Genomic DNA, 12,783 nt, shown 5'->3' with positions numbered 1-12,783 from the left:
GTGGACACAGCAGCTAGCCCAACGTGGTTTTGCTCTAAAACAAACAAATTTACTTTTCCAAATACTACGTGTGAACCTTTCATTGTTGTTCAGACCAGATGACTTGTATTCCTGTATCTGAATCCAGGAATATCGTAATAGTTGCTCAAATGGTGTCCCCCCCCCCCCCAAACACCCATATTAGACTGATATTAACAAACAAGTCTCCTACATTGAAGAGTTAGATTTAAAGGTTTGTGTTTAAAATATAATGTTTATTGATTATCATTTGTCTAAATGTATATTTTTAAAAATTAAAATCAATTGCCTAAAATCTGAATCACTACCAAATCTTGACTAGTTTTAACTGCAGAACACCTAAGTGTTATTTTTTGTTACTTTGAAAAACAGTGCACAGGAAAATGAAATAATAATAATAATAATAAAAAAAAATTCACTCCTCCAAACCACAATCTGGCTTTTACACAATCTGTGAATAAATATGCATCTAGAAATATAGTATTTTTATCATACAATGACAGTAAATGCATGTTAATTTGCAACCTGAGTCCTAACAGTATTGACACTTATTATACCTCTGCATGTCGGACAAGGGATTTACTTAACGAGCTAAGCTATATGAAACTTTTGCTTTGAACTGGAATTTGTCACAACATTGAGGATGATGAAATTGCTACAAATATCTTCATCTGATGGTATGTTTTAATATTATTTTCACCCTGATAACAATCACTAACACTTAAGTTATATATATTAGGTCATCAAGAAATTAATGTCCCATTTTGGAACACTTTCATAAACTGCCCCTCCCCCAAAAAAAACCCTATACATCACGTATAATAGTTAAACGATCCGCCTAAACGTCATGTTAGTGTAGCCTATACAATGTGTAAAGTTTAGTATACTCTAATCCTTTATAGTGATGGCACATGACGAGACACACATTTGGCATTAATGCTGTTTGAATACAAGAATGGAAACACCTCTGTAGCCACAAAGAATATCAAAAGTTTATGGAAATGTTTTGAACGTTCGTAAGTGTCAATGATGATGGTTCAACAAATTTCGTTCAGGTGACTTTAGCCATAAAAACTGTGATGGTAGGGGCCGACATGTTGGAATTGATATTGATGTTCTGAAGACCTTTGTTGAGTCTAACCCAAGGCAACACACAAGTGAAATGGCCCTGAAATTGCATGTCTCTCATGGAACAATACGTAAACATCTAAGGAATATGGGAAAAATTCATAAAGAAGATGTTTGGGTGTCTCACGAACTCTCCGATGATCATCGTCATCGTTTCCAGCGTGTGAACGTTGCTTCGTCTCTTCTGGTACATAATGTGCTTGACCCATTTTTGGATAGAGTTGTCACCAGTGATGAAAAGTGGATTCTCTATACGAATATCAAATGCCAAAAAACAATGGCTCAGCCAAAAACTTCTGACCCCAAAACCTGGACTCCATCCACAGAAAGTGATGCTTTGCATTTAGTGGGACATCAGAGGAGTATTTCATTTCGTACTCCCCAATTCACAGAAACTGTCAATGCAGAGATCTATAGTCGGCAACTGAAACATTTAAATCAAGCCCTTCATCAGAAACGTCCTTCACTCGTCAATCGGAAAGGTGTTCTTCTCCATGACAATGCACGTCCACATGTGGCACGTTTGACATAAACAAAATTAAGGAGTTGGGTTAGGAAGTTCTCCTCCATCCACCATATCTCCAGATATGGCACCATCAGATCACCATCTTTTTCGTTCACTGCAACACCATCTTAATGGGAAAACGTATGCAAATATGAAAGGTGATAAAGAGGACATTGACATGTTTTTAGCTTGGAAGCAAAGTGATTTCTTTAATCAGGGCATTAACAACCTGATTGTGAGATGGAAAAGGATCATCGATAAGAATGGAGACTATTTCATTTAATAAATGATTTGTTTTTATATACAAGTTATGGTTATTTCATCTAAAAAGAAAAAGTGACATTAACTTCCTGATGACCTAATTTATATTTATAATTTTTCTATACATCTTTATTTTGCAATTAACAATATATTCATATATGTTTGACCAAAGAACTTGAACTTCTCTCATAACTTCTGAAAAATACTTTAATTCTCTTGGGCAGTTGAAAATAAATCCTATACCAAGACATTCCACTTCTTCAGCAAATAGAATGTATATTTACTTAAATTGTTCAAACAAGTCATTTGCTGGAGAAAAAGTTTTTTTTTTTTTTTGTAGAAATAGTGAAAATGTTGTCATTTTAAGAGTTATTATGGTAATTGTAGCCTTAAAGTACTGTCATTTCACACCTTTGCAAATATTTAGATCATTTTTCACACTTGCAAAATATTTTTCGACATCAGCAGTCTTTAAGGAATAAATCTTTTTGTGTGTTGTTCACCACTGCATGATATATTAAAATATCACTTGGCTTGTAGTGTTTTGTGCTAAACATTTTCAGGGCAAAAGTATCACTTTGCCAAACAATGTTTTGAGGTTGTTTTTTGTCCAATAATGTTTGCTAAACATTTTCTATTTCTTGTATTTGACAAGACCAATAGGCAAATGAGCATAACTGTCAGAATTTAGCAAATTTGGTTAAAATTGAAGTTTTGGGTACTTTACCTACTTTATACTACATTTTTCTTTTTGTCATTCTTGATATTTGAGCTTTTTAAGGTTTACTAGACCTCGTAAGTAAGTAACTTGGTATACGACTCTGAAATATTAGGTTCAATAAATCATTGATTCTTTATGTTTGTGTAAATATGGTTTCTTCTTCTTATATCTGTAATTTATTTTCTTCTCACTCGATGATATTAAGGTCATGGGTGCTGCTGGATGCAAGGAGGATGCTGCTGCATTACAAAATGATTTAGATCATTTAGTGAGTTGGGTGAATAAATGGCAGATGGGTTTTAATTGTAATAAATGCAAAATAATGCATCTGGGTTATCATAATTTGAAATAAAAGTCCAATTTGGATGGGAATAAACTTAACAGTGTTATGAAAGAAAGGATCTTGGTTTAGTGGTCTATCAGTCTCCAAAGCCATTCAAGCAGTGTGCTGTTGCTAGTGGTAGAGAAAATAGTATTTTAGGTTGTATCTACAGAAATATTGAATACAAGTTTAAAGATGTTATAATTTCATTGTATAGGTCAATGGTTAGGCCACATTTGGAGTATTGTGTTCAGTCTTCAGCTCCTTACCTTAGGAAAGACATTGAATTATTGTAAAGGGTTCAGAGGAAGGATACTAGAATAGTGCCTGGGATGGAGGGGTTGTCATGAAGAGGGGTTAAGATCTCTCAAATTGTTTTCACTTTAAAAAAGAAGAATTAGAAGGGACCTGATTGAGGTGTTTAAAATTGCTAAGGGAATTGATAGTGTTGATGCATCATCTTTTTTTCATATTTAACAGTGAGAATAGTTGGAATAGGGGACACAAATATAAATTTTAGCAGGGCAGGAGTCATCTTCAGCTAAGACAGTTTTATTTTTTTAACAAGGTGGTTAGCCTTTGAATGTTGTGGAAGCAGTAAATATAATTCAATTTAAGAGAAAACATGGTAACTAGATGAATGATAAGAGCTGGCTTTGAGATTTTATTTCTTTTTGTTTATTGTTTTATATTTAATAGTATTAGTTTAGTTTACAGGATGGGATAGCCTAGATAGACTAATAGGTCTCTTGTTGTCCCTAAATGTTATGCTATAGCCTTCATGACAAGTGTTTAGAGTTATCCTGAGCAACAACCATGTTTTGTTTAGTTCTAATTGTTGTTATTCATTCAATTTAGAAGTAATGCCTGTAAATACATCTTGTTAATGATATATATTGTTATTTTGATTTCAGATGTTATTAATGTGATAAGTAACGTATTAAAGTAATAAAACAGATATAAAATACTTAGTCTTTTCAACTTCTTTTTAAAATTAGATAATTGTAGCAAGACTTTGTTGTATAGTTTGTCTAAAAATAGGTAGTTTATCTGCGATACTATATTTGGAGGTTTTCTTATCCTTTCAAACTTCTATCTCATAAGTATAATTTATTCAGTATCTTTGGGTTTTAAGAACTTTTATTTAGTTTATTTATTTATTCAGGCGATATAAATCTAAGCACTACTTAAATTATATATAAAACAAAAGATCTTTCAATGTTGAAACAGTAAAATGGTATTGTAAATCTAAAAATTTAGGTATGCTCACTATTTTCCTTATTTAAAACAATTATCAACTATTTACCTGCACTTGTTGAAATGTTATCTTAATAAACAGTCTTTAAAACTATAAGGTGTAACAAGTTGAAATCAGGTTATTAATAATAATAGTTCATAAAGGATGATACTTAAAACATGTTTCCAGAAGTTGGTCCTCCATTCCTTATAATGAATCATATATTCATATACAAGTAACATAATAAAACTTTGTATGTCTAGACTGATTAAAATTGGAATTTACTCTTCTAGTTTAAAAAAAACCTAGTATATTGGCTGTAATCTCCCCATTACTTTGTGGATTATACATCTTTAGTTATGTTTATTTTTTCTAAGATGTATTTTACTATTACTAATCTAAGATTTGAACCCTTGTCGTATTTGTATTGTATGTTCTGGTTTTTGACCTAAATTTGAAATTGGAAATGCATAATTCAAAGTAGGAAGATTCTATTATATTACTTTAGATATGATAGTTCACATAACTATTATCTTTACACCTTTGTGTATTAATAGTTGTATAATTTATTGTTTTGAAATCAGTAGTTAAAGTTACAAATTATACTTTATTAATCGGGTGAAAATAAAACTTAAATAACCACTTAACATTATTTTATAGTGACCAGATAAAAGTGAAAATTGAACAATAATATAGCATTCTTTTGAGAATTCCATTCCAACTCTTGTAAATATTCTGTTTACACTGCTTCTATGTCTTTTTTTTTTTCTTGTTTATATCAGGAGTTGGGTTTGGCACAACTGTTATATGCTGTTTATGTAACATTTATTACATCATTATACTGGCCTGGGCTCTCCTCTACTTCTTTCATTCTCTAAACAGTCACCTTCCATGGGCTTCTTGCCAGAATGAATGGAATACTCCACATTGCTGGGTGCATCATGTACCTTGTGATAATTTGAATAATACCAACCAGACCTCAAAGGAGTTCCTTCATGTTAGAAACACTTCTAGTAATGGATCCATTGAAAATGTGGATCCAGTCATTGAATTCTGGGAGTAAGTAACTGCATTTATAGTTTATTTTAAATATTTTCATTATAATGTGAGATATATGAATTGGTAACTTTAAATTTTAACCCAATGTATGTTGTTAGTTTGGATCCAATGTCTACATTTTTTTCCATATGGAGCTTTGAAACATTCTACCATATCATGTTAATCAAAGTCTAATAATTCAGATTGTTCTGGAAGATGTAGCTTTTAAGTAAAACTTGTTTAGAGCAGAGAAACAGAGATTGAAATGAAAATAACTTGATTTATTACTCAACTCAATACATATCATTCTTATTCAGTGTTACCATGTTAGATGAATCAAAAGTGTTTACAAGTACAAGAACTTCAGGAGTCAAGCATATAGTAGTTTTTTACTGTAAAAAAAAAAAAAAAAAATATATATATATATATATATATATAAAACGATTCCTTAAGACAAACTGCATATTTTATGTAAAATCAAATATTTCCTTTGATATCTAATATATTAAAACAAGATTTGCAATGTTTTTCAAAAGTTAATTGATTTGAACTAATAAATTGTTTGAAGTCCTTGGAAGGATATTTTCTTTTGCTACTTAATAGCTACTTATTAATAGCTGATATTATAAAATTATCATTTTGACATATCTTCATGTACGTATCACTTGGGGGGGGAAATAAATATGAAATATAACTTAACAACAACCAAACACACACAATTTGACTAGGGTTATTGTTAAAATGAATGGCTTCTAAGCACACAGCATCCATATGATTCACACACAATGGCGAATTAAATTGGACTGTAACACAAGATGGCTTGTAAGTTAATTAAAATATATGATTATTTCCTGAACAGAAGAAAAATCTTGAGGATTTCCAGTGGTATAGACGAGATGGGAGATGTCAATTGGGACTTAGCATTATGTTTACTTTTGGCGTGGATCTTGTGCTACTTTTGTATCTGGAAGGGTGTGAAGTCCACAGGAAAGGTAAAGTGTCATTCAAGTCACTTTAGCTAGTAAACTTTCCTATATTACATCAGTCTAATTCACTTTTATATATTTAAAATCCACATTTAATAACATTTAAATGTAGAATTGTATGTGATGTTAAACATAATAGTGATTTTGAGGTGGGGTTATTGTGTTGTATTGACTAGTGTAAACTTGTATTCTCATGGTCTCACCATAACTCTGAGTATTCTTTGTTTGTATAATAGTTGAATGAGCAATTAAAAAAACAATTTGAATCAAACATCGGGAAATGGAACTAATAGCTACATTTTTGTACTTTAACCCTACAGTTAATTCTGGGTTATCTAGGCACCATTAGTATTTTAAATACACTTTTCTAACTTGTTTATGCACCAAAATTTGGGTAATTACTCTGTTTGTTAAAAGGTCCATAATAGGAATAATAAAAAATGATGTAAACAAAAATACCATGAAGATGTCAATTAATTCCACTATTTGTCATTTACTAGTTTATAATCAGGGGGTCTGGCTGAATTATTGTGAATGTTGTGTACATATTATATCCCACAGAAAACAAAGTGGGGGAGAATTGCCCCACATAAATCCCATCTATGATTATAATAATAAATTTTCTTTTATGAAAATCCAAGAGATAAATAAGAATTTTTACTATAGTGAATTTTCACTAGATTTGTCTTTATATCAGTCCTGTAATTAAGCCAACAAAACGTTTTTATTAATATTAAGTCTTTTCATTAGTTGACAAAATAGCAAGTTTAATTTCTAAATTTGAGCATTTTGTTAATCAAATGGAAATTGGGGATGAACCACAGAAATAGGTTTAATCACAATCTTGTACAACTCACGGATAAACTTGCATCCAGAAAAGTTTTAGCTTAAATATTCTCAGGCCGGGTGTGACCCAGTGGTTAGTGGGCCTGAGCTTTGAATCAAAGAATATTTCTGTTGCTGGAAGAATATGCTCTAAACTTTGGTTTTAGGACTGCACAATAAGAGTGACAGTCAAATCCCACAATTTTATAATACCAGAAAAGCTAAAAAGAGTTTCTGTGTGTGTGTGTGTCTTAGTTGAAAAAGTCCAAACAAACAATACATTTTCTCGTGTATGCATGGTTTATACCAGCAAATGAACACGTACACATGTATCTTGACTAATCAACTTAATTTTTGAGTTATTTACTAGTATCACCCTGGTTTTTTTTTGTGCAAGTGAATTTTTGAAAATTTAAGTGCCTAATCAGTCTACTCAGTGACTTATTGAAATTTTTTGAAATGTGTGACAAGTAAACTATATTTACTTGAAAACATAGTGTAATCCTATGTGTAAGGCATTGAAAATATTAGTAAAGTCAATTTTTTAATAAAATATTTGTACATTTTGTAAGGAGGATATGTTATACATCTGGCTTTGACTAAATGAATACCATTCAATAAATCAGTAACAGAGCTTTGAGGTTAACTTTTATTGGCTATTAATAAATGTACATATATTTAAATTTAAAAAAATGTATGTAAATATATTTTTTATTATTTTTCACATGCTTTACAGAACCAAACTTCACAGACAATCTGAAGTTCTTTTGTATTGTACTTTTGGTATTTTCTAATATGTTATAGTTAAATAACAAGTAATTGAATGCTGGGATAATTTAACGAATTCTAGCTCTAACCTGTGGTAAGAAGACTGTTTATCACTGGCTTTAGTTAATGTCCTTAAATAATGTGAATGAACAGCTGCATCACACTCTCCTAAGGTGTAATGAACTGCTATGTTTCACTTTTCCATAACTAGAAAAGTATTATATAGAAATTTATTCATTATATTAGATAGAGAAAGAAAATATATTTACTTTTCTCTCATAGGTACTAACTGTGATTTATTTGATGTAGCTCACTAAATTTGTTTTAGCTTAACTCTTTCACTACCACAGTTGTAGATAAATAATTCTTCTAGTGCCAGGTTTATCTTTAGCCAAGACACAGAATTGAAAACAAAAAACACAGGTTATATATTTTGTTACTTATCTGAAAATTGAAACTGGTATAAATTTTGGGAAACTTGAAGAGAAGTATGCTTTTCTCATGGTGGTATAAAATTCCGAACTTGCATGGCAATGTTTAAGAGGGAGACGTTTATGTGCCCATCACAGTGAAGGAGCTAGACTGAAAAATCTATTGTAATATACATTTTTAGAATTGCTCAGTGTAATTATGAACTGTTGGTTTAGATGTGTACTTTTATGATAGTGATGTTTTTACATAATCTCATCCCAGGTTGTTTACTTCACGGCTACCTTCCCCTATCTTGTGTTGTCTGTATTACTGATAAGAGGAGTAACTCTACCAGGTGCTCTTGATGGTATTTACTTCTACCTGATGCCTGACTTTACAAGACTTGCTGAGGGTCAGGTAATTTTTTTTTCTAATACAATTGGTTCTTTGTGTAAATACCTGAGTGAAGTTGTCAGATGCGTGCTGTTGAACATTAGGGATGGTTGTAAATGAATCTGACGGGTCTCTGGACTGGCTTTTAATCATGTGCTTATAAGGTGATGTTCACCTTAAATTACAATTATTTCTATTCACATTTAACTCATGAATAGTGAAATTTTGAAGCACTCCAAAATAAGCAATAATAAGTTTGATTTAACACGTAAAGATGGCCTCATAATTTCTTTTGTTAAATTTGTTTTGCAAATTATTTTTTTATAGTTACGTGTACCACAGTTCTATTCAGTAGCTATTACTATTTTTTCTTATGGAGAATATGATGTAATATACCTCTTGTAAATGCTTTTAACTTTATTACACTGTTTATTTTGTGCTGAATACAATATTAAATTCTTACATTAACTATTGATTCTATTCCATATAAATTGTATAATCAACCTTCATAGCTCTCTATAATGGAGGTCCAACACAATAATGCTTATCAAACAATTTTTTATACAATTTAAACCTAAATGTGCACGGTTTTGGCATCATATACAATGAGACAATGGTTACAAAAATATTGAAACAAAGATTCTCCTTGTATTTTTTTTTTTTTTCTCGTTTGACAACTTCCTTAATTGGTCGTTGGTTAATTTTCCGTAGAAATTCTTTCCAAACAAAAGCTTCAGCGATACAAGTCCTTTCATAAATAAAACTAGTTTATTCTTTCTCAATTCAACTTTGCAATGCACTTAATTTCCATAGTCATTTTAACTTAAACATACGCTATAATTCACAACGAATGATTCACAAGCTTTACTTACTATTGCGCTTGACTCAATTGTCCGTCTCTGTCTGTCTGTCCATCTCTAAAAATAGAGGGCGTGTACAGAAGACTAGAGTTGCCACGAACAGGCATGATCATTCTAGAATCTCATGACGTGTTACTAGCGTCATGTGACTTCCGCTGTCGTAACAAATTCTTTCCGAGGAACTTCAGCGATACAAGTCCTTTCTTAATTAAAACTAGTTTATTCTTTCTCGATACAACTTTGTAATACACAGAATTTTCAGTCACTTTAAACTTAACAACCTTTATAACACACGCTATAAATCACAGTGGTTCACATACTTTACTAACGGTGCCTACTGTTCGCTTGACTCAATTATCTATATCTTCAATCTATCTGCATATCTATGTATCGCAGGCTTTATTTGCCAGGTTTATATACTAAAAAAGAGTGTGCCTGGCAAACACTCGGACATTCGCGAGGTTCCTCTAAGTCATGATCGTTCTAGAAACTCCAGAGCGCATGCTCCCAGCATCGTGTGACTTCCGCTGTCGTAACAGTATTGTACACACTAAACAATTTTAGTCTATTAACATGTTAACTGTTACAAAAGCATTAGAAACTGCTTACTTTTATCATGCCTTGGCTAGGCTTAGATAAGGAATTGGCAACAAACTGTAAGTATATTTCTCGGGATAGGTGCTTTTTGTTTATGAACTAATGGTTTTTGTACCATCCACTAGATTATGATGCTGGATGTCTATTAATTGTTGCAAATATTTGAATTGTTTATAAATATGTTCATATGATGGTAAGCTGTGTTAATTATAAATAGCAAGTACACAAACAGGAGTACACTGAGAAAACCCACTTCCATGGCCAGGGTGCTGAATAAAATACCCTGACCGTGCCTGGAAAATGATATGGAAAAAGAAATATAATTAGTTTTCTTGGGTTGAATTCCATGTGGCTACTGGTGATGCTTGAAGACTAGAACAGGCTGGCTGGCTGAAGAGGTGATGTGAATCTGTGTACACTCGGATCATTGTTTAGCTGGATTGGGCTCTGGTTGATTAGTTGACAAAATGGTGTCTTGTGTAACAGGATGGTGCTAGGTGATGTGGGGGCTTTGGTTGTAGTGCATCTGAAGTTTTTAAAGTGGATCTTGTCAGTCTCTTGGAGTTTGTATCGTTGTGGTTTTCAGTCTGGATTCTTCGGTTCTTTTTGACAATCCTGGTCTGTGTTTCTTGGTTTATAAGAAAGAGGTTGTTTGTAGAAGTAGCGGTGTCACACTTGGTTAATAGAGGTAACATGGTTTGTGTCTGCTGTGTAGTTATCTGGAGGTTGGTTGTTTGAGTGCTACTGTTTATTTTCACAGTTGTTTTACTGGAGGTGGTAAGCAGTTCTGTCTCGGGAGCGAGTGTGGTGGCGAGAACAGGATCCTGTCGATTTTGATGTGTCATGAGCTTGGAAGATCTGGTTATGGCGTCTCTGTTTCTTGTGATTAGGTGTCTTCTTGGTCTTTTGGCTGTAAAGTGGAAGAAGTAGTAAGATAATCTGTGAGTTAGAAGATATTGTTCTGTAGGTTTAGAATCTGTGACTGTTTTGATGAATCGAGTCAGTTGGCTTGTGATTCTTGATTTAATTCTGTGTACTGCATGGATCTTGAAGTTAGGTATGGCAAGGAGGCTATATCTGATGTCTTCAGGGGATATAGACACATCAACGTTTCTCAGGAATACAGAAAAAAGTTGACCATTATTTCGATGCAGTTTACAAACTACTGGTGGGTTAGAGTTCCATGGGGCACTTAGATAATCCGAGTTTTTGGGGGTTAGGGGTTGAACAAAAATTCCTTCCCTTCTTATTAGTTTCATCTTGGACGTGTCGATAACGGTGTTGGGTTTGTATTTTCTTAGGAAAATATTTACCCAATTAAGGGAGAAATCGTTCGGGATGTCGTCAGTAATGATGTGCAAAACCATAGGTAAATGTTGAGTGGGTTGCCTTTCCACAGGGAAGTTAGCCACTTGGGTGCAGAGTTTGGTGAAACAAGTCTTCATGGTTCCTCAAACCTCTAAAAAAGAGCGAAAATGATATATAGGAAATTGTACAGCTTATAAAATGAGTCCGATCAACGTAGGCCAGTAAGGCAATCACTGAGTGGCATGTCCTTTAGCCAATCAGGAAATGTCAGACCTACTGAAGGATGTGTAGATTGTATAGGAATTCTTTTTGGTGGCAAAGAAGAGGTTTATGTGTTTTAATAAAGGTGGCTTCCAAAATAGAGATGAAAGGTCGACCAACCATTTGCAATAATTTCAAACCTGCTATCTGTGTAGTGTCAGCACAAGTTGGGTTTACTAGTAAATGGTGGCCAATTGCTTAATCACATTTTGGTGGTAGAACTTTTGTTTTACAGGAGCGACATGGCAAATTTTTTGTTTCACACTATTAGTTCTAATGGATATGGGTACATGTAGTTTAATTCTATCTTGCAATCTTTTGTGAAGTGCAACCTATGTACCGACATTCACATGGCACCTACGTGTGGAATAAGCACAGTAGGGATTCACTGCAGCAAAACATTTCGTTATGGCCATTTTCAATTGTTTTTAAAATTTTGTTGAAATGTGCAGATAGTTTGTATGGTGGAGAAGTTCAGTGCTCTCCAATACCTTAGGACCTGTTTATTGAAATGATGAATACTGCAACACGTTCTGTGTAATTCAGCTATAATGATATGTATCAACAGATTGACGGAGTTGCCATGGGTTCTCCTCTTGGACCTGCCTTAGCCAATATTTTTGTTGGTTTCCATGAAAAAGAACTATTTAACAAAGTTACCAGACCTGCTGTTTACTTCCACTATGTAGACGACACATTTGCCATCTTTAAAACTGAACAGGAATGTGAGTGTTTTTTACAAGACCTAAACTCATTGCACTCTGCTCTCAAATTTACTTTTGAAAAGGAATAACATAACTCTTTATGGTTCCTAGACATCTTAGTTGAAAAAGATGACTTTTGTTTTTTCACCAGTATATACAGAAATCCTACCTTTACAGGACAGTACACATGATGGGATTCTTTCAGTCCCAAAAATTGCAAAACGAACCTTATTGCTACTTTAGTCCATCGGGCTCTAGTTATCCGTTCAAAATCTAAACTATATTTCGAATTGAAGACAATTAAAACTATTTTACTAGAAAATGGGTATACAGAAAACGTCATCAATCAAATTACTTAAAGGAAAATTGTGAGCTTCTCAACTGACCCAAAATTTGGTCCCAACAACTGCCCTGTTAACCTAAAACTACCATGGATTGGT

At 32.9% G+C, this 12,783-nt stretch overlaps 1 protein-coding gene across 1 annotated transcript in view; it reads left to right on the top strand.

The window, feature by feature from the left end:
- LOC106460840 (sodium- and chloride-dependent GABA transporter 2-like) overlaps positions 1-12,783 on the top strand; it is a 92,136-nt gene that overhangs the window by 26,952 nt on the left and 52,401 nt on the right. The window contains exons 4-6 of the mRNA XM_022387643.1: positions 4,975-5,251; positions 6,090-6,222; positions 8,503-8,691. Coding sequence (XP_022243351.1) covers positions 4,975-5,251; positions 6,090-6,222; positions 8,503-8,691 — 599 coding nt within the window. The remainder of the gene's footprint in view (positions 1-4,974; positions 5,252-6,089; positions 6,223-8,502; positions 8,692-12,783) is intronic.

This window comes from Limulus polyphemus, unplaced genomic scaffold, assembly GCF_000517525.1.
Source record: "Limulus polyphemus unplaced genomic scaffold, Limulus_polyphemus-2.1.2 Scaffold847, whole genome shotgun sequence".
NCBI lineage: Eukaryota > Metazoa > Arthropoda > Merostomata > Xiphosura > Limulidae > Limulus > Limulus polyphemus.
The sequence above is the reverse complement of the archived record's forward strand: the minus strand, read 5'-3'. Positions and strand labels throughout refer to the sequence as shown.